Source organism: Montipora foliosa, chromosome 5, assembly GCF_036669935.1.
Source record: "Montipora foliosa isolate CH-2021 chromosome 5, ASM3666993v2, whole genome shotgun sequence".
Lineage (NCBI taxonomy): Eukaryota > Metazoa > Cnidaria > Anthozoa > Scleractinia > Acroporidae > Montipora > Montipora foliosa.
In genome coordinates this window covers 715513-738486 of record NC_090873.1, presented here as the reverse complement: position 1 = coordinate 738486, position 22974 = coordinate 715513, and the positions used below count along the sequence as shown (strand labels likewise).

The window sequence follows — 22974 nt, the reverse complement described above, 5'->3', positions numbered from 1 at the left end:
TATTTGCGAGGGCACCTGGCCTTCCGTCCAATTGGGATGGATCCTCATCTTCCTGATTGCAAAAGCATGAAAAGTTTCCTAAGTTCTCTCTATTTTGACAAACTGCCCGATATCTGTAGTTAGTATCTACTAAAAGAGTGGATAGCGTTGAAGGCGCGCTATGATTGGCTACTCAAACTCCAAATATCGTTTGCCATTCACCTTCTCGTTATTATAATCACTTCGTGAGTGTTTCAACCTTTTTAATATGACAAGGGTGTGGTAGTTCCTCAAAAATGACTCTAGTCGGAACGGCGGTTAATGTAGGGGAGAAAATGAAAATTTATCCTTAAGTGCTAACGTTCTTCATAAAACCTCAAACTTGGCTATTTCACGTTGTTGTTTTCCTGACGACGGCAAAGAAGTGGACAAAAGTGAAAAACACATGCAAGGCGTGTAAAGCTATTGTTTTTGCCAACTAAATATGCAAATTTGTGACGTTCTCGTTGCCTTCGCCGTTGTCGTTGCTTAAGCTCCCTAATATCCACCATCGGTGAATAGTTGTTAAATAACAAGCGAATGCCAAGCAAAAGGAGAATTTCAATCAGAGGTTTGCTGTAAACGCGATGCCAAAGCTCCACTTCTTGTTATTATTGTTCTTTGTAGTTGTAGCACTGTATGCTTAAAAAGATCTTCCTCGCCCGGTCGACTTCCCTCGAAAGCAAACTTTTACAAGTGACTGAAGTTCACTGTATCCTCCCCAAACTCCTTTAGGGGACAAATTTCCTTAGCTTTGTAGCCATTTCCAACCGAGCAGTTTCTGTATCACCTCAAGTCTGATGGTAACAAGCGTCAAGCTTTTTCATATACTTATCAAACGCGTCTTATTATCATCATTGCTGTTATCATTATTATTATTATTATTATTATTATTATTATTATTATTATTATTATTATTATTATTATTATTATTATTATTATTATTATTATTGTTTTAATTGTTATCGGATTTTGGAAAAGACTTTTATTGATTCGATTTGTGAAGAACAGTTCTTGATGCAGCTACAACTGCTGAGTCCTTTATACTTTGCTACCGCAAATGGTATTTAAGCTCTTGAAATAACTGATTAGGTATTACTTATAAACTGCTTTCCACTCAAAATTCGGTTACAATGAAAAAGACATTGTATCAAAAATCTTTACAAGGCAATTATTGTGTGGAGGCACGTAATAGTCATGGATCTAATGTTGTTCATTTTATATCTTTCACGAATCCCACAACAGTTTCCTTCTTTTGGTGACTATAACAGGTTCTAGTCACCCAGAACTTTCATTTGACCAATAAAACTTCAGGACCACCTTACGGGTGAATAATCGCTGTCGACTGTTCTCACGAACCTCATTACTAATTCATAACGACACTGTGTTTCGTCGAAAATGGCTTTAGTTTAGTCTATGAATCAAAGTTTATATTCATGGGTTACTAATATTAAGAATATGAAAGCACCGTTGGTTTTCAACTTTATTTTGATTTTATTCGTGTTATTGCATTGGACGGAGGCGATACGGAAGGATACCAAGCGGATTAAACTCAAGAATAGCCAACGGAAGTCAGTGAATGAAAGCCGGACGAGAAAGAGCCTACAAAGAAGGGTCGAAGACGGAAAAATCTTCAAAGTGAATGCGTCTCTTGGGAAGGAAAATGCAATGCAAGAGAAAAGACAATTCGTTCCTGGCGTTATGCCTTTTTTGAATTTTCCACATCCTCACATCCACCGAATTATTGTCCACCATCACCCGGGTAGGTCGCTGACACAGCGTGATGCATCAGCAAACATACAAGTATTAAATACATTTTGTTTGTGTCTTATTAGAGTAGAAATGGTGATTTATTGTAATTAAGGTTGCCTCACAGCTAATAATTACGACAATGGTGATGATAAAAGAAAGGTAGGTTTGCATAGCACACTTTTGTTGTTTGACTAAAATGCCTCAGGACGGTAACTTACCATAATCATATATGGCGCAAATAGCAGGCGCAAAAATGTGTGTTGCTTCGTTAATGATAACGTAGTCATTTTTATTAACTAAGATATTAGATATCGCTCTATCAGATTCAATTTTCCTGAGCTGCGCGTTTTAATTACCATAAACTTTAAAAAGATATTTACCAAGTTAATGCAACCATTTTCAATGCAACCTGGTAGGTCAATGTCTATTAAATATTTTCTTTAATTTGCCTTTTCTGAAAGTGTGCACTATTGTCGAAATGTAATATTTTATGGCGCCATTTTGTTATTAGGTGCTTTTCACATTTCGTGAAACGAGTTGGGGTTAAGCACCTGTTTTGAAAACAACAGTTTGCCTCTCGAAATCGTTTCATTGTGAGGTAGTTTTCGGGTGGTTAATTATGATTGATTCACATATTAATAAACCGTAAGCTACTTGACACTTAAATCAAACTAGCCCTAGTTAGCACTCAGACCTCAGCATGAAAAATCACATTATTGTAGAGCAATAATAGTGTAAGAAAATGCGTATATGTGTTGTTCAGTGAGAAGGCTTTTGATCATTTCCAGAGATATCGTTACTAGGACTTGTCGACTGGCATTGGGAAATGGTCTTCTCAAATGCAAACAAAAACTTACGCGGACTTTGAGGAATACCAAATAGAGCAGAGCTGTAATTGATCGTGTGCCTTTTAAAAGGCTCACAAAAATACACGCAAGAGTCAAGCTATTTCCCGGGGGCTGGAGTGAGAGGCTAGACCACAACACCGGGAACTCAATGGCATACCCAAGTAATCTTTGCATTATTACAAAGACAGTACTTTCCACTCAGTAACTGATGGTCCGGCGATGTCCGAGGCCTAGCTCATAGCCGCAACCAACTAAATCCTCTAAATATAAACTTCAGATTATTGGGATTAATTTTGCTCGCATTTATTTTTATTCCAGCACATTCAACTTGTGAGCCAATCCCGTGTCAAAATGGTGGAACATGTACCGTGGTAGCCCATGGGTACGAATGTACGTGCTCGCCAGGATTTATGGGAACGCATTGTGAACGTAAGCCTCAATAAGATTTTAACGGTATTTACTTTTATTATATTTATCAGATAGTACGCGCGCAATTATTAAGTAATTTAGCGGGTCGTATTCTAGAGTACGGCCCGTGGTACCGCTCGCTAAATTTGAAATTTTGATGCAACATTTTCTAGTAACCTTTTCATGTTGTCTATGCAAAATAAACCTGTGAAACTGTTTGAATCGTGCAAGTAACTAGTTAAAAGATCTTCTACGATTTATTTGTCTGTCAGATATTCTAGAGTACGGTGCGTTGTACGCATGCCAGTTATTTGCGGTAGTTGAAGGTTCCGCTTGACTTCAACTAGTTTCCTTTCCCCCGCGCCGGCCTTTTAATACCTCACAGACATATTAAATAGCTTATAATAAATGTCCTCGTTTTTTCCCTTTGATTTATGGCCCGCACACCAGCGGAAAACAATTTGGACCGTAACTTACAGTACGAACCTCGAACTCGGTTAGTAAGAGGTGTGTATAGAGACCAGCTCCGTTATGGCTGTTCAGAGAGGACTGACTCTTTCTTTCGTTTTTTTCCTGTTGTTTTTGTGTGTAGTTAGAAGTGAATGCGAGCCTAATCCTTGTCGGAATGGAGGTACATGTTATGACGTAGGTCAAGGTTACGAATGCACATGCGCAAAGGGATTCCGAGGCGAGAACTGCGAAGGTATCATGTTCACTAGTTTGGTTATATTATATTTCAGTTGTCCCGATGTTGATCGTCGTCATCGTCATTGTCCACATTGTCGTCGTAATAAGAGTAACATATTATGCTACTAGCAGTGCCCATTTTTTGCCCAAGTTATACTCAAATTATGCTTGTTTTTTCAAATTATGCCGCTTGCAAAAAGTCCAGAAAACTACCTAAATATACAAAATATTACATCGCTAATGGAATACTGGAGTAAACGTACATTATAAGTCCATTATAACGTACATTATAAGTCCCAACAGGAAATAAAAACAATGCTTATGCAAAATTTTGGAGGGACAAACAAAGAGTATTATGGTATTTTTGATATTGGCTAATTACTGAAAATACGCGCTTTCCATAATAGTGGTCATCTACAGTACAGCAAGGCAGACATTGAAACTAAAGGCAACTGTCTTCATTTTTCCGCTGTCTAATTCAAAGTTCTCGTGGAATTATTTTTCATTCTAATCCTCGTCTTTCAATAGAGCAGAACAAGTGTCACCCAAATCCTTGCAGAAATGGAGGAACTTGCACCGGCATCAACGAAGCAGAAGGATTTGAATGCACTTGTAGAGAGGGGTTCAAGGGCAAAAATTGTGAAGGTAATGAAAATGACTAATATGAGAAGGTTTTTAAACACTCTGAAGTGGCTCCATATCCTTAAAAGGAAGGAAGTGGTCCTTAGGTTTGAATCAACCACTTGTCATGGTCTGCGTGAGAGCATACAGTTTTGTCCTTCCTTTAACATCGCGAATCCGAAAATGGAACAGTGGAGTTCAAGGCAAAAACTTGTATTTTTTGTTCCATAGAAACTCGTCCGCTCATATAGACCATAGTTAGTAGAGGAGACTGGTTATGAAAGCCGGCGCACTTAGTCACTTCACGTGACTAAGCGAAGACCATAACAAAGAGATGTTCCTTTGAAGTCCACCGGCTTTCATAACCAGTCTCCTCTACTAGCTATGTATAGACATAGACGAAAAGCAAACAACACACTAAAATGCTTGGCAGTTTTAGCAAATTGGTGGGATCATATGTGCAGCATCAGGGACGTACTACTCTATATATGCTCTTGACGTTACACTTGATCGGTCACTTTTGTAAAAGAGCTGCGGTGAAGTGTTGAGAAATGTCTAGCAAGAAATGAACCTCACCAGCTTTCCTCGACTTTTTTGTTTTTGTTTTCTAGAAGTCAATCTTTGTCTTCCTAATCCTTGCAAAAACGGTGCAACGTGCACAGAAAGATCAGGAGGAAGATATGAATGCACGTGTCCCATTGGCTACAAAGGGATTACGTGTGAAGGTAAGAAGGAAATTGGGTGTGTGGTAGATTATCACTTGGCAAAGGAGGGTTTAAGGATGTTTTTTCTAAAGCATGAAAGTTTTAATTTAAAAGTGATCGCAAAGGTGACAAATTTACAAAACCGTGTGGACATTTCTTAGCTTACCAAATAAAGTAAAGGATTTAGAGAAGAAAACAGAAATTGAAGTGGAATATGTGATGATTTGATTTCCTTCTAGAAAGAAGCATTTGTTACTCAAATCCTTGTATGTATGGTGGTACTTGCCTTGATGAAACATACGGCTACAGATGCAGCTGCAGAATCGGTTACAGTGGCATTAATTGCCAACGTGAGTATAGATATTTTAGCTTCAGATACCACGGTCCTTGACGGAAGTTGTACAACATCGCCATTTATTGACAATTGGTTCTTTGGTAGAGGCTAGTTATGAAGTTGAAAACTTTGGGAAGCAGTGTCTTATTTTGCAAAATCTTAGCGAGTGGACTCTTTGTTAACCTTTCGTTGTATGCTTTCTTCATTAGATCACGTTTGTAAACCAAACCCATGCCACAATGGTGGATCTTGTCTCGAGGAAGGTTCTTCCTACAGATGCGTCTGTCAAGTCGGTAACCATGGAGATAGATGTGAATGTGAGAGTGACGTTCGCTATTTGTTTTAATGCCAAATTCGTGTGCAGTTGTACAATAACGCATTTTTTTCCCAAACGAGCTTCGGAACTGGGAATTGTATTAAATTACTCGTAAACTATGGACAGTTTTGAAAACATAATCTTCTTTTAAACGTTGTGTTCTTTAAATGATTCCAAGTACCGAATTTATTCTGATAAACGCCCTGGACGTTTATTTGAAAAATTACGTCGGGAAGGGCTGGGCGTTTATTTCAAAAGTTGGTAATTTAACCTCATGCAGATTCCAAATATGTACACAATTCACAGAAATGTTCACCGCAGGCATATTGCAGAAAAACACATCTCATTCTTGATATTAGAGCAGCGATTATTATTATTATTATTATTATTATTATTACTATTATTATTATTATTATTATTATTATTACTATTATTATTATTAAGGACGGTGCCTACTATTGTCATTGCGCATACGTTCTGCGCATCTCGAGATACTCGGGTTTCCTATCAGTGAAGCTTACTAATACAGGGATATTTTTGCCCGGTTTAAAACTATCCGGAGAAAGTAGATCTTAGTAAGTACTCTTGGTATCCAAAAAGAAAATTGGGGGTAACCATGCATTTTTGAGAGATAATTAAGCTTCAGTTTGAGAAAGAACATCGTACATTGCTTTGCATTTTAAAGCTTTTTACAAATACTATTCATGAATTATATTCGAAAAATGTGTGGTCACCCCCAATTTTCTTGTTGGATTTCGATAACACTAGTCAAGATCTACATTTCCTGCATAATCATAAACCGGGGCAAAAATATCTTTGAATTAGTGGGCACCGTCCTTAAAACCAAATTTTTCACGACATGTAAAAACCTAATTTTACATCGTGACTAACAATTTCATCGTTTTCCGAATCGCTGTCTGCTGTAAAGTGCTCAACTACTGCATTTTAAATGCTTGAATTATATAATCTGAGTTGTCTTTGAAAGGGTCTGGCCGTTTGCGTTCCTCCAAGATTGAAAGCTGAGACCGAAGTTCTGTCGCTCCAGGTGCACATGGCTGATCTTTCTTAAAGCAATGAATAGAGCTATTCGAATACGAATGGTCATTGTTTTACAAAGAACCTCATCTTTTTAAATGTTATTGTAAATGAAAAAAAAAACGTTTTTAAAAATATTAAACATTACCTTTTGGTTTTTTCTTAGAAAGGGACGTTGAATACAAGTTTTTGCAAGCTGAGAGGGCGTTTATTGGATAATAGACGTTTATTAGATTAAATACGGTATAGCACACTCACCAATAGATGAGCCATTGGGGCAGTTTTCAAAGATATTCTTACCATTTCGTTCGTTTTATATTCCTTTGTTAAGTGATGGGTTGAAAAACGTCACATTGGTTTTCCGCGTTTTCAATTAAAATCCACCATAAGGTTAAAGCCATTGGCTACTTTCATGTCATCCTAGTTGTTGTTGTTGTTGTTGTTGTTGTGGTTTTTGCAGTGGTGAGTTCTTGTTTGTCGCATCCTTGTCTTCACGGAGGAACATGTATCGATACCTACTTCCTGCATAGCAACCTTGAACCAGTGAACATGTATTCCAATCCTGCCATCCTCGAATCCCAACCCAATGCATTAGCTTACATTTGCAAGTGCATTGCTCCCTTCGCAGGACACAACTGTGAAGGTAAACTTATCATGATGATGATGATGATGATGATGATGATAATGAGAATGATGTCAAGATTTGAAGGGAGAAATTCGGAGAATCTGGAATGTGACAAACCGATTGTCGTTGGGGCTCAAACTTGGACAACTGATTGGAAAAAGCCTGGGAGTAAGATTATAGACCTCTTTCATAATAGTCGCCACATAACATATTCTTTTGCTTTACTTCTGATAAGCCTTTCTATCCTCGCTACGAGGGGAAAAATTCAAAAGAATGTTTGTTCCAAAAGGACGGCATTTGGTCAAATAAACACAAATACAAAGGAAAGCAAAGGTCTTCGTTCATTTATGAAAGTGGTCTATAATTGCGCTGCGACAGATCAGAGCTAATGGGTTACTATTAATTATGACAACATAGCTAACAAACTATAGTGACAATAATAAACATAACTTCATTTAGAGGGGCTGTATCACAGTTGAGTTTGTGTAGTTTTACCAATGACTCGCCCCTACACTTTGTGCAAATTAACGTTACTTACTTCAAAACGACTCAACTCAAAGCTGACAAAAAAGGCTGTTGAGAATACATAACTTAAATTACAAACAACAACGATAAACTTTGAAAAACTGTTAGGCTGAACAGTTTTCGAAAACCCAGGTTGCAATTCCGTTTTAATCATCTTCACTTTAGCTCATCTCTTTCTCCTTTTGTATTTGATGTTTTAATCAAACATTCCTTCGGTGTTTTACGTAGTTATTTTCATGTTTCGCATGGTTTGCTTTCCAGTTTCAAGTCGCTGAATTAGGCTAGATTTCGTTACACAGCCACTGGAGTCTCAAAGCCGAAAGCACTTGAATTGCTCTACTTTTGGCGAGACTGAAAACCATATCAAGTTAGATAAAATGAAATGTTCTAATTTGCAAGGCTCTCGGTTTCCGTTTTCTCCTAGATGATCGGTGCAGATTTTGCAGTGCAAATGCAGAATGCATCTTCAGCCATTGCGTTTGCAAGGAAGGTTTTCATGGAGATGGCAAAACGTGCAAAAGTAAGGTCATGGACTATTTAAATTTGTATTGTTGGCTGATTTTGGAAAAATGAAAAGTGCCTGTTAACTTGATGCTCTTGTTTTTGCTGCGTTGCTAGGAAACGTTTGCCATCCGAATCCGTGCAAGAACGGTGGAACATGTATACCGACAGACTCCTCTTATGACTGTGATTGCGTTCTGGGATGGACTGGACCACACTGTGAAAGTAAGTTGTTGAATCCATGACGAAAGCCAAGATTCTGTATTCATGCCCGGACCAAACAAACGCAGACATATGACATTTGATAAACATGTGATATCATAATATATTTAAACGTTTTCGTAAAATGTGTGTTCACGTAGTCCATTGTTTACTTTTTTTTGTTTTTGTTGTTGTTGATCTTCGGATCATTTGCTTTGTTACCTTCAAAAACAAATAGTCCTGACTCGGTGGCCCAGAGTCGTTCAAAGGCCGCATAACTTTCCCGGAAGGACGAGACGATTCGACATGATCCGACAGTTTCAATCTATTCAAATGTTTCAGTTTTTTCTCACGTAACCGTGCACACTCTAGGCACATCTGAGGAAACATGTGTCTATGAAAACCTCGGCCATGGCTTACCGTGAAGCTTATTTTATGCTCTAGATAATGATTTATCCATTGGATAACTTTATCCAGCCATTGAACAACTGGGGCCAGATATTTATTATGTGCTGTTTTTTCCGTTTGCCTGGATCAAACGTGCCTCAGCCAGCGACAAAAAACTGTAGATAGAGGTGTTTGTTTGACTTTCTTTTCTTAACCTTTTTTGCGTCTTTCCAGCTCGACAATATTGCATCCCGAATCCTTGCAAGAACGGAGGAACTTGTATCCCGCAAGAAAATGGTTACAAGTGCAACTGTCTGAGTAATTATGAAGGCAATGACTGCGAAAGTAAGTTTTGCGCTGTGTTAAGGGAATTAATGTCCTGATCGAGTGATCTGACCTCGTTCTGGCCAGGTAAATCACAGAAACAACCAGTGAAGTTATCGACTGAAGAATTGTTTTATGGATGGTGCTACCCACCACTTAGGGCCTGGTGCGTTGACCCTTTGGAATTGTCCTAGACCTTCTGCAGTAACTGAATGAGTGCTTTCAAAACTAAGTTGCCCAAGTTGCATACACGTTTGTGTATTACAAATATCACCAGTAACAAACACAGCCTTGGTATTATTAGGAATTTTTATTTATCCCTTGGTATTTCTAAGCCGCTTTTCATTTGTTTTGGAAAAAAATTCGATGACGATGTCATCAAAGTTACTAATCACTTGTTCATTAACAATTACATTAAGTATTAATTATTTTATTAACTCAAGTGTTTATCTCAGACGAGATCATGGAAGCCAGGAAATATGTGGCAGTGGAATAGTTCTTGTAAATATAAGAAACGGTGAAGAAAATGCATTAAATGTGAAAGGAATGTTCTTCGTATTGATCACAAACGTTCTACTTTCCAGAGGCAAATGTGTGTTTTCCTAATCCATGCAAAAACGGAGGCTTGTGTAAAGAGATGAATGGAGTGGCGACCTGCGAATGTCCTGTGCGCTTTGAAGGAAATTTTTGCGAGAGTAAGTTAAAAAAGAACTGCAATGACACAAAGGGGGAAAAGCTAGAGTAGTTTTCAATTGAGTGTCGAAAGTAATTAGCGAATTGCTTTGGTTTTGCATCACGTCACTCACTGATTGGTTCAAAGTTCTAGCGCCATTTTCCCAACCAATCATGAAGTGAAACCAAAACCAATCGTGGCTTGCGCGTGCACATTTTCCCGCGCCTTGTGTCGGCTACGTGTAATTACACGAGTTTTGGTTGGTTTACTAGATTATCTCCGTCCTTTTTGATTGGCCAAAGTAATTACTTTGGTTTTGCTTTTACGACGCTCGATTGAAACTCACTCTAGTACGTTCAAAAGTTAATAAACAGTCATACGACGAGGAATCAAATACAAAATATTCTCATTTCTAGTCTATTCATCCACGAACCACGCACAGCAAATACCAGGATGCAATATTCGGAGTGTGTGAAAATTTCTGTGCCTGGAGAGATGCGCAAACTGAGTTCCTTTGCGGAAGCACTGCATTTATAAATGTGCACGAATAAATGAATGAATGTGTCCGCGTAGCGCAAATTCTAAATACGAGAGAACAGCAGGAGTTCTCAACTTGTTGTATGATTCCTTTGGCACTTGAAAGTGGAAGCCTTTGTCCTTTTAGAGATTTTATCTTATTGTTGAAATAAATAATAAAATCCGATAATAATAGCCATACTTTATCTTAGTGAATAGTGAATAGTTTATTTGAGTAAAACGTTGCAGGCAAAGGGCTGAATTGCGTTATACATTAAATACAAGAGTAGATACTAATAGACAATTATATACAATAAAAATTGAAAAAGCGGCGTTTGGCTCTTAGATTATACTTAGACTTATGCAAAAGTGGTAATAGCTTATGTAAACGATGAGAGATATCCCCTTCTATTGAGTTAAAGAGTGACTGGCTTAGATGATGGTGATGCTGCTCTAATGACTCTAAATTCATGGATAAGAGAGCGTCTGAGTAAGTTTGATTTGGACAAATTATTGCTAACGCCCTCTTTTGCACCCGCTCTTAGTCTTTAACCAAGTACTCAAGAAGTGAAGAGTGAAAAACTGGTATGGCATAATCACATACAGACGTTATACAACTAGACACAATAACACACAACTGCGTGCTGGTTTTAGTGAGGAAAGAAAACCAGATTACCCGGATGCAAAAACGTTGGACACCTTGATAATAAAAAAATCCTCTTAACGTTGTTCAAGTTACATCAAAGATTTCGTCTGCCTGCGCCCTTTATTCGATTTAACTGAAAAAGGGCAGTTTGCTGCACCCTGTAAAGCCATATTAAGTAAGACTTTTCATTGGTTCTTTTTTTGTTTCAAATTGCAGTGGATAAGTGTGCCAAGTGTGATTCCCACGCACGATGCGACAACGGAAACTGCATTTGCATGGAGGGATGGGTGGGTGATGGCCAAACGTGCACTCCTGAAGATAAAGGACGTAAGTATTTCACCATTTTGCGTGTATCGTCCAAGAAGGAATCAATGTCCAAAAACAGCCGTTGAAAATAGGTTTCGATAATCTACAATGGTGGACAAAATTCCTTGGGACACTTCTGTAATTGCATTAATTTTCTTTTTTTTTTAAACGGAGTTTTAAAAAAGCACTGTTGTCCGTTTCAAAATGCGTTGCTATCATTAAAAGGGTATAAGAATGTGAATACGCAGTTCATCGCCCTGACGGTGAGGTTCTTCTCCAGTCGGATAAGGGGTTTAGAACTCGTGTCACAAGTGATTATCTAACTCAGGACTGGCGACTTGGTGGTTTTTTTTGCCTTTTAGCTCCTGGTCGCCGCAGTGCTTGTCAGTCCAACCCCTGCCAAAATGGCGGAGAGTGCGTGGAAAACGGTGATGCGTACCAATGTCTCTGCAAGGAAGGGTATACTGGTGAAAACTGTGAAAAGTCAACAGGTTTGAAATCATAACCTCTTAGTTGGATTGTTTTATAAAGGAATGTTTGTTGACGTCATTCTTTACCGTTTTGTTTCATTAACATACGAATTTGTTGACAGAAGGCATCATGCTAATTACAAATTGACTTCAAAAAGTAAAAGAACTTGTTAAACTTAGTTAAATCTTTTAGCGTTAATAACGAGCCGGTTATTAGCCATGAAAGACTGATAATTCATGGGTGACAAAGGCGCTAATAGTAATAGTCCCTTAAATTCTTTGTAAAATTTCTAATTTTCAAAGTATCGTTTCTCATAGATTGTCTGGTATCATTCTTCACAGAAGGCTCATTATGCAATACACTTTCAATATTCAGTACTTTATTTTGGGATGATTGATTAGAAAACGATAACTAATGAATGAGGCAAAATTTAATTGACGTTGGAAATGAAACCAAAGTAATTACGTCTGCTAATCACAACTGACGCAGACACTAAGATGAACCAATCAGATCGTGATGCAGCTTACAGCTACTTTTGCTCTCACTTCTGAATGGCTGAGTTCCAACTGCGGCATTGAAACACAAAGTCAACAAAGTTGATTCTTTCAAATATTCACGTCATAACACTATCATATCTATACTAGGCTCTCCAAAACGTTTATACCATAGTTCAATGTTCTTCTGTACATGAAGAGAGAAACATACAGTGTACTTTACCTTTCGACACACTCACCCGAAGTGTTTTTTTACCCTAAGCGGGACTCAAACCCACGTCTCCCTGGTTACTAGTGCTAAGCCACTACACCAACATAGCCACCACTCTGGTAACATAGCAGATTAATGAGGTGATTTGTAGTTAGTGGGGATCCCTAGGGCCCAACTTTTCTTCATTTGAGTGTGTAACTTTCATTCAATGTTCTTCTTCTAAAGTGGCCGATGGCCAACTTGAAAACATTCAATGCTTTGGTCACACCACACATCCTAATATTTGCGCTGAAGTTTTTCCTTTTAATCATCTATTGCAAATTCATTTTTGCTATGTAATTCCCTTTTTTAAATTGTGCGAAACAAATAAATTGATCAAATGGAATGACTCCTCATAGTTTGCAAGGGCTCTTTATTGACAATACGCCAAGCCCTTCAATTGGTACGTTGCCTCTGACCTTTCTTGAGTTGACTGGACTTGTTTATTCCATTTAATAAGTAGTCGAAGCATTGTTTTTTTCCTGGCCACGATCGTTTTTGTTTATTTTTCTTGTTCTGAAATAACGTAGTATGGGAAACATGGCACAAGAAAAACAAAAGGAAAAAAAACGATTGTCAGATAGTGTTTTGTTAATCACAGGTCTTACAGATCCGTGTGAACCAAATCCCTGTCAAAATGGCGGACAGTGTACCCCAGTGGACAATAAACCCCTATGTGTCTGTCCGGAACAATATGGGGGAGAATTCTGTGAAAAATCCGTTGGTAAGCGATTTATCTCAATCACTGAATTGCACTTTTTTAAATGCACGACTAGACAATAAAGTGGCGTTATGAAAATTTTAAATAATGCAGAGTTAAATGAACCTAGAGAAAAAGATTATTTTATTGATAGAAGTTTGTTGTTGTTCTTTGCATTAGGTGGTGGCCCAGGGCCTGGCCCTGGCCCGGGTCCAGGGGGTAAGTCACCGTGTCACCCCAATCCCTGTATGAATGGAGGCTCATGCACTGAAAACGGTGGTGGATACGACTGTTCATGCACCACACAGTTCAGTGGACCTAACTGCGAGAGTAAGTATTCACTGCTAGTTGTGCATGCTTCGCTTGGATCTAATATTTCTAACATTTTGTTACTAACGTTGATGTCGGTAACATCAAAACATAAACATATCTTACAAACTGAAAAAAAAAAAAAAAACATCGCGGATAGTTTAAACGTTAATTTTAACTCTCACTTGAAAACTGCTCGATTTGACCTTTCGGTATGTGTGGCAACTTTGTTGCGGATTATTCTGTTAAGCTATGCTTTTCTGATATCGTGCACTTTTGCAATTGCAGTTGATGAATGTGAAAAGTGTGACGTCAATGGCATTTGCGTGAACGGACACTGCAAATGCAGACATGGTTACATTGGTAATGGATACCAGTGCGAGAGAGGTAAGTAGTGAAAGCTTTCTTTTGTTCAAGCTGTTTTAACAACCAAGTTGAGTCATTGCCATATTTGTGATGAAATGGTATATGAAATGAATCATATATGAACTGCGGATATGAAATCAAGTGAAGCTATGATCTTCGCAGTTATGAAGGCAATTTTTACAATTGCGTAGAGAAGCCTGAAAAATTCAGGACTTCAACGGGGTTTGAACCCGTGACCTCGCGATTCTGGTGCGACGCTCTAACCAACTGAGCAACAGTTGGTTAGAGAGTCGCACCGGAATCGCGAGGTCACGATTCATTCCTCACGGGACCATTAGAACCCACAAATGACCAGCTCCCAACGTCAGTGGCTTCATAGCTCAGTTGGTTAGAGCGTCGCACCGGAATCGCGAGGTCACGGGTTCAAACCCCGTTGAAGTCCTGAATTTTTCAGGCTTCTCAACGCAATTGTAAAAATTGCCTTCATAACTGTGAAGATCATAGCTTCACTTGATGCCATATTTATGTTGGTGGTGCAATAGGAGACACTGGGAACGAGGTTGGGATGAGTGGAGAGAACACACCCCCATGCCCTATGGCAGTTTTTTTCAATCTATTTTAAAGTTCCCCTGTGACCAAAAAATCAATTCTTATTTTTCTTTGGATTTTAAAACTATGTTAACTAAACACTAAGCGACCAAAATTTTAACCATTGATGTCAAAAAGACACCTGACGTCAAACGTTCACTAGTTTAATAATGCAATGCGTGCGTACGCCACAGAATTATTATGCAGCACGGGAGTTTTGGGTTGTCAGACATTTAAACTCGCGTTTCGCATATATAATTAGCAATAACACGCTGAAATTTTAAGCTAGTGAGCCTTTGACGGCATGTTTCCCTGGATCTAACCCTCTGAGGTCCAATCGGTCAGTTTTGAACGTGAGTAACGGCCGTCCGTTACACTCAAACTAAACGGCCTTTGGATAAAAATCAAAGCTCAAAATTTTGCCAGTCACGTGTCAAGCAAACACACTTTCAAGATCTGAAGGAAAAAAGGAAGTGCCATGATGTGAAAGTTATTTTGGTCTCAAATTTTAATGACTTAATTACGAGTACCCAACCAGGTGTCTTCCTAAAATAGCCGCGCATCATGACCACGGGCTAAATTTAGACTGAAATGGTGGATGTGTTGTCTCTCCTCGTCCTCTCTTGGTCTAAGAACAGCATCATGGCGGCCAGTGACCTAGTATTGATGGAGACTTCACTGTTTGTTTAACGCAAATTAAGAGAGGATGAGCAAAGAGAACGGATCCCCATGACTTATCATAGTTTTTAAAATTGTATTTTTAGTTTCGCAAAGCTATTTCAAGTCCTCTTTCCCATCATCATGATAGGAATGATTGCCACGCATATTTAAAATTTCATTACGGAACCCTAATCCTAACCGTAAACCTTTCATTACGTCGTTACAACTGGCCAATCAGGTGCCTCTCTAAAAATAGCTGCATAGCTAAAATTTCATTTTAAAAAACTCTCATTGGAAGAGGCCCATGTATGGGGATTCCTTCTCTTACCTCATCCTCTTTTGCGCAAATCAAGTTTTTGTAATGTTAAAAAATGATGAAAGCGAGAGGCGATCCTCTCACTTATATTGACAATTTAAAGGGGAACTGAAGGGGAAAAATGAGCATTTGTTATTAACACTTAAGACCATTCACAATAATGTTTTCAGCTTTTTTTCGGCATATCCGTTCTTTTTCCACCTAAAAAAATTGTTTTTATTCCGATTTTGGGCCATCAGCATTGCGGCTTAGAATGGAGGAGTCAGCGGTCATTTTTGCATTTTATTACGTATGATATGGGGAAGACATGCGAGAAAACCTCATATAGAAGCAGGGTTAAGACCAATGTTTGTCGTGATTATTGAGTCCGCGAAGAAACAGCAAAGCAAGGAAGAAAATATCCACAGCAGCACTTGTGTTTATCTTGTTTCTCTTGATTATGAAATCTCTGTTCCCCACATCATACGTCACAGCAGGCTAGTGATTTAGTTTTTGAGTCCGCACTGAAAAGGCCGAAAAAGCGGGAAAAGCCCAGCTTCGAACGTAATTTTCTCGCAATAAAACAGGAAACGAAGAAATAACTCCTCAAACTTAACTTTACTTATTTCAGGCTTTCCAACAACAACAAAATGTTAGAAAAATTGCTGATCTTGGCCTTCAGTTCTCCTTTAAGGAATTGTCTCTTCTTAGCAGACACCTGAAAATTTCCCTTGAAATAACTCGATAAATGAAAGAAATGTTCATATTTAAGTGCGGGTTAGTGGTCCCAGCAAATTGACCGGGCCGCGGGCTCAACTGAGTGGCTTCATAGCTCAGTTGGTAAAGCCTTTCACCGGCATCGCAGAGGTTATTGGCTCGAATCCCGTTTACTGCGCCTTTCAATAACATGCGGACTCTTAAATTCAAAGGTCAACCGACAAATGCGTTTTTCGCTACCGTCAATCAAATGTTCGGCGGCTCCTCCAAGCTTCCGACTATTGTCGAGCGTGCAGTAATCAAATCAAATCGTTGAGCACAGTTCAGTCAACATAGTCGGAAGCTGGGAGGAGCCGCCGAACATTTGATTGACGGTAGCAAAAAACGCATTTGTCGATTGTCAGAGTCCGCATGTTATTGAAAGGCGCAGTAAGCCACCGTAGTTGTGACAATTGCCAAAATTGTCCTTTATAAGTGCGAGGGTCGCTTCTCCCTTTCATCTATAATCCGCACTTCAAATATATACATTTATTTCGGTAAAATAATCTCCATTGACATGGGAAAAGAAAAGAGAATTGTAACAAAACAGAAAAAAAGGAGTCTTGCCCTCGCGTGCATTATTACATGGCCAGGTAGCATAGGTACAATTATGGGTCCATAGCCCTTTAGCAGTGATTTTAAAAGGAGTAGTCTATACCGTTAGTCTTTAAGGTTCGTTTATTTATTTATTTATTTATTTGTCCTTTTGTTTTACGAAGAAGAATCTGAATGCGAAGGTTGCAGCCCATTTGCACGCTGTCAAAATGGAATTTGCGTTTGCGTGGAGCATTTCGCTGGAGACGGTTACAACTGCCAACGTAAGTCTAAATATAAGTATAAGGCAAAACACGCTGCAATAAAAAGCAAAAATCGATTAAGAGGTGCTATTTCGCTCTGAAATGGATTTGGAAGTAAGCATTTTGAGCAGGGTGAGTAGAGATGATCCAGACTTGGAGAACATGAAAATTGAAGTGATTCAGATTGCTGTGACAAGCAACAACTGTACAGATTTTGATATTATGTTGTTTTCATATAGATTCGATACAGTTATCTTAACCCTTTGTTGAAGGTATAAATGTTGTTGGTCAAATCCGGTCTCAGGTTAAATCCGTTTTTACCTAGGTTCAATCGGTGAGCCTCATTTTACCTTAGTTTAAAGAAGCTATCAACACCCCTCCCCCCCCCGCCCAAAAAAAGGGCTGAAAACACCAATACTTTCCCTCAAGCTGTCTTAAAATATCTCAACACATCTATATATATGTTTCGTAGCATCTTAATGGTTTCTGTATTCATACAATTATCCATTCAGAGTCTCGGCATTACAACATAGTAAGGGTACAAAGAACTGCACTATGCACTGACTGGTACCCGATCTCGGACTCTTCAGATCTACAGTACTGTGTCTTCACCACTAGACTATATGGGCAGTCCATCAATTTCGATGAAGTCAAGAGACGCGAGAGAGTATGTTATGTAGATTTGTTCTTGCGTACTCTTAGGTGATCTGCAAGGCTGGCTCTGGATCTACATGACCGTTTGCATTTGCTACAGATGAAGTCACTGTCGCTAGGAATGGAGTGGCACCGATCATGGGTTGACCAATAGTCGGCTTCCCGCTTCTCCTCGACTGTTTTGGTTTCTTGGCGTAGCACGTCATCCCATGTTGATCTGAATGAGGCTGGCTGTTCCCAGGTGTCTGTGTCACTCTCGGTACACTTCGTTTGATGTTTCAGGGCGTCTTTATAGCATAGTTTCTGGCCGCCACGCTTCCGTTTCCCGTCGGTAATTCACTGTACAACACTTGCTTAGAGAGGCGGTTACCAGACATACGAGAAACATGTCTAGCCTATCGAAGCTGAGCTGCGGTAATCAAGGCTTCAACGCTCACAACTCCTGTTTGTTCCAGGACAGTCACATCAGGAATTCTGTCTTGTCTCTTGATGTTCGAGATCTCAGTGGCGATTGTGGCGGAGTTGGACTCTGGTCAGCTGCCTGGTATATCTTCGTTACAGGATCGTAGCTTCCGTGGAGTATAGAAACGTTGCAGACTGCGGAGTTGTAGATATTAATCTTAGTACAAAGTTTGATGTCGTGACGTGACCAAAGACGCTACTTGAAAGACCCGAAAGCCTTACCGGCTGCCTTAATTCTCCATTCGGTTCCAGCATCGGACGAGTTCTTGTTGGTGACAGTGCTTCCCAGATGGGAACCATTTGTGGTTCTGCTACCCACATATACTTCAACGACGAACATGGTCAACCCAACGGAGTTATTTACTTTTCTGTAATAAGTCAATTGATATCCATGTATAATAACCAAAACTAATCCGAAACCTGAATTTTTCTCTAGGCTTATTTTAGGCTCCAAATAGTTTCTTTAATTCATCTGAGTGTGCAACCAATTCAACCTAGGTAAAAACCCATTCAACCTGAGAACGGATTTTACTGGCAACATGAACAAAAAGAAAAAAATGAAGGAGCTCCCGTTACGAAATTGTGTTCCTTTAAGACCTTCTGTTTGGATATAGGATAAGGGTGTGGTCCATTTAACTCTTGAATGTTTTGCATTGCTTTTTCCCTTAGCGACACAACCGTGTTACAATTGTCAAGCCCCGAACGTGTGTATGCAAGGCTCGTGTATTCCTTCTAATGGCAAAAAGTAAGTACCGTTTTCATCCGCCCATGAGATAGATGAGTCCTATATCTTGTGTAAACACCTTAATAAGTGATTTTATTGAGCATTTTATTAAGTATATTGAATTCTCTTCAAGGTAAAGTGCTAGCTTCATCGTATTGCTTTTTTTTTAAAAAGGAGATATTGTCGACATATTGCTTTTAAATTTTTGATAAAAGAGGGGATAATAAACAACTTCATTGAAAATTGGTCCATTTAACTATTTTCACAGGTCAGTGGTGAAGAGACTCAAACATAAACGTTTCATCGTGAAGGAGGCAAATAAACATCATCATTAAAATGTTTCTTTTTAGTCCGCTAAAATCACAGTTTTAAATGATAAAAGGAAGAAATGAATTTATGAACTGTAGGATCGTCGGTAACTTAGTGGCCAAGTTGAACGTTATATAGGTATCCATCAAAATTCACTTAAACGCACTTAAGTTTTAAGTTCACTTAAACTCAGAGGAGGGGGACCCTAACCCTAAACGCTCATAAGGACTTTAATTGAGAATTGTTGAGATTTTGTTATTTAGACCTTATTTACACTGGTCAGGAACTTGTATCAGGCTAAAATTTCAAGAGCAAGCCTCGTGTTTTATCCGAATAGGACTTAGACTGAAACTTCAAAAACCACATATCATATCGATGGTAGCTTTAAAATGAAAAATGATGTGTTTCTATTTAATAAAACTGAAGCCATCTTGAGAAAACGGTGAGAAGCTACCAGCCTTGAGGCATATTTCTCTTTGAACCTAAATGGCCTGATTTCACTGAGAACATCATATACACCTTTTAACGTTAACTTGAAAAAAAAATCTGGTTTCCTATACCGGGTTATTAATTGTGGTATAAATATGGATTTATTTCATTTACCTTTAATTGTTTAAGACGTAAAGCTAAAACCTTTGCTGAAAGGTTAATTACAGTATTGCTGGAAAAGCGTTTTGGGTTTTTGTACGAAATAAGTCACTAGACGTTTGTCCAACGTTTTTGTTGGAAACCGTAATTTTCTCCAGTCCAGACACATATACATATCACACATATAAAGTTTAAATTAATATCTCTCGTGAAGTCACCCTGGTTACGTCATTTGTTTATATTCGAGATACAATGGGCCATTTCCGAGTTAATGTCTGCCTCCTCTTCAAAGCGAGTCAAAGTGCGAAATTTTTATCATGAAAATTAGTTTTCCTTCATATGTAAAGTAGAAGAAATTTCGATTACAAAAACTTCGCACGTAGACTCGCTTTGAAGGCGAGGCAGACATGAACTTGGAAATGGCCTACTTGGCCGATACTACTTCTTTTAAAAATTATTCAGCTCAATGTATACTTTCCCAGACGATTCAAGCATACGTATGTCGCGTAAACGCAACTAGCAAAGGCAAATAACTGAGTTTAAATCAAGAAAGGTAATTTTAAAGCCAACTAATGAATAAAACCAACTAATTGATGTACTATTTGCTTGTTTTGTAATTTATTCTGCGTTTTGCATATTGCTACGCAGCTAAGTGTCGTCGAATTTGAAATAAGACAGCGGTTTATATCGGTAGTCGTTTGAAATATTTGGTAAAGAGGCAGTCGTAAACGATTTAACGGTGTTGCTACTCCTTTAAAACTAGATAAGGCATGGCTTTTATGGTTTTCGACTTTTGTACACATTTGAACTCCACACATAGAAAAATACCAGTGGTAACAACTAGGTAACTAGTTCAATTTTGCCGGCAACAATAAAATTTGGATGATAAAGCGTAGTTCTAATGAGGGAGAGAAGAGTCGGGTCACTCAGACACAAGATGCTATGCTCTGATGACGAAATCTTGTTGAAATTTTTGGGCTGGGAAACTTTCCTTTTACGTCATAGAACGGTCTCGGGTTTCAGTTGCGCTCTTCTCAGAACGCTCACGATCAGCACATAAAGATGAGGTCAAAGAACAAAGACGTGTCGTCGTCGCTCGCCTCGCTGTATAAAAAAGATCTGACATCACGTGACACTAGAATTTAAATGCAGCGAAATAAACCAAGACATCCTCCCTTATTTGAGTGTGTATATGTAGCTCTCAATGTCTCTTACTTCTTGTGCAGCAATGTAATTGGCTTTTTTTAGTTGGTCCTGACCTTGGAACAAATGATTCAGCTTCCCGGTTCAGCTGGCAATCAGAATTCTCTCCGCCGATTTCATGTCCCTCCCTAGTTACAATGGCCGTTCCAATTTATAACCATATCTTGTTCCAGTTGTTCCAGCTTTATTCCCTGCCGGACCCCATCCTTATCAGTAATCTTTCCCACTACTCGCCTGATCTTCCACAGGGCCACGCCCTCAGCTCCACCTTTTAATATCACAACTGCCCCTTGATCTGGAATGTTGTGGCTCCTCCAGAAGTCTGATGTGGTCATTCTTCAAGAGTGTGAACGAACTCTCTCGACAGCCTTTTGCGAAGGCTCTCTTTGCTTTGCCGCAAAAATCTTAAACGCTTCGTCTTGTCCCTCTCTCCGATCTTCTCAAGATCTTTTGTGGCCGAATCTGGTTTTCCTTTCAGCCATGAGGTAATTATTGTAACAACAAGTAATTATAAGTGCTTTATTGAAGTAAGCAATTCATCGACATCATTGACAACGGATCACCAGCAAGCCGTCAATACCGTTGACATTCCTCGAACCAAATATCACACTGGGAAAGCCCTGGTACATGTGCCGCAAGTTCTGGAGTCGTGCACGATTTTCATACCGCAGCAGCAAATTCATCTGTGTCTCTTGGGCTCACCTTTAGTTGAGGGAAGGCTAGCTGAATTTCTCCAGTGACAGCGTCTTCAGCCGACTTGGATGCCAAACTACATGGGCTGCGAAGGAGTTCTCTAAACAGTCATTAAGTGATGGCACCTGGGAATGGGACTTTGCGAGACAATCAGAATATCCGTGTCTTCTTGGCTTCCACCTGGTCTCCGATCAGTTCTTTATGGCAAATGTATTGAATGACTTTTTCACGAGCTCGGGAATGGTGGTTCTAAGCCGCCTCAATCTCCTGGGAGCTTAAGCAACGGCGACGGCGACGGCGACGGCAACAAGAGCATCGTCTTAAAATATAAATTCACTTTATTGTAATCATTTCGTGACTATTTCAACCTTTTTAATATGACAAGGTGTGGGTTGTTCCTCAAAAATGACACTGGTCGGAACGACGGTTAATTTAGAGGAGAAAATGAAAATTTATCCTCAAGGGCTTCATAAAACCTCAAACTTGGCTATTTCACGTTGTTGTTTTGCTGACGACGGCAAAGAAATGAACAAATGTGAAAAACGCACGAGGAGGGTGTGAAAAGCTATTGTTTTTGCCCACTAATTATGCAAATGTGTGACATTCTCGTTGCCTTCGCGGTTGTCGTTAACCAAGAACTTGGTCTCGGAAAAATTTTCGTGACTCAAGTTAGTTTAGAGTCCTTCTGAGTCCTCCAGAGCCCTCCGTCACTCCTCCTGAATGGTGGACAAAATAGGCAATGACCCATCCCTACATATTGAGTACTGTGCAGCATACTGACTGACTACTGGCTTGGTTGACTTGATCCTTTCGATGCTGCCCCCCGCAGCACAGCTAATTTTAAAAGATTCTTCAGTTTGGCAAGTACGTCATAACTGTTTTCTCCACACACGTACAACAGCATACGTTGTAGCTCTCAAAGTACTGGGGACGGTTGCTCGAGGTCTGGTTAGTGCTAACCGTTGGTTAAGAGGTATCAAAACCTATAGGCTTCCATGGTATTTAAAGTAGTTAGCGCTAACCATGCTTCGAGCAATCCGGGCCTGTACGATAAAGTTGTGCAACAAATCTCTTCTAGGTTTTCAATGGCCCAATGTTCAGTTCAGTCCGGAGTTGAGCACAAATACATGACGTGCCTGCTCCACTATCAGGGATCACTGGAGAGCTTGCATTCCATTAACTTTGGCTGCAAAGTTTGAATGCAGCATCATCTGGAAATAAGCGTAAA

At 39.2% G+C, this 22974-nt stretch overlaps 1 protein-coding gene across 4 annotated transcripts in view; it reads left to right on the top strand.

Moving 5' to 3' along the window:
* Positions 1-20742, top strand: part of LOC138003292 (adhesive plaque matrix protein 2-like) — a 45777-nt gene extending 25035 nt beyond the window's left edge. For 2 of the 4 annotated variants that reach the window (XM_068849257.1, XM_068849258.1), the window contains 19 exons: positions 2937-3047; positions 3619-3729; positions 4242-4358; positions 4946-5059; positions 5278-5388; positions 5582-5689; positions 7184-7366; positions 8298-8393; positions 8492-8599; positions 9197-9307; positions 9871-9981; positions 11338-11448; positions 11790-11918; positions 13244-13366; positions 13523-13672; positions 13940-14038; positions 17036-17134; positions 18899-18974; positions 19222-20742. In XM_068849257.1, the coding sequence (XP_068705358.1) occupies positions 2937-3047; positions 3619-3729; positions 4242-4358; positions 4946-5059; positions 5278-5388; positions 5582-5689; positions 7184-7366; positions 8298-8393; positions 8492-8599; positions 9197-9307; positions 9871-9981; positions 11338-11448; positions 11790-11918; positions 13244-13366; positions 13523-13672; positions 13940-14038; positions 17036-17134; positions 18899-18974; positions 19222-19288 (2135 nt within the window). In that variant the 3' untranslated portion in view covers positions 19289-20742. Of the gene's footprint in view, positions 1-1399; positions 1781-2936; positions 3048-3618; positions 3730-4241; positions 4359-4945; positions 5060-5277; positions 5389-5581; positions 5690-7183; positions 7367-8297; positions 8394-8491; positions 8600-9196; positions 9308-9870; positions 9982-11337; positions 11449-11789; positions 11919-13243; positions 13367-13522; positions 13673-13939; positions 14039-17035; positions 17135-18898; positions 18975-19221 lie in introns of those variants that run through there. The other 2 variants (XM_068849256.1, XM_068849254.1) reach the window with 2 other exon arrangements.
* Positions 20743-22974: the final 2232 nt, after the last annotated feature.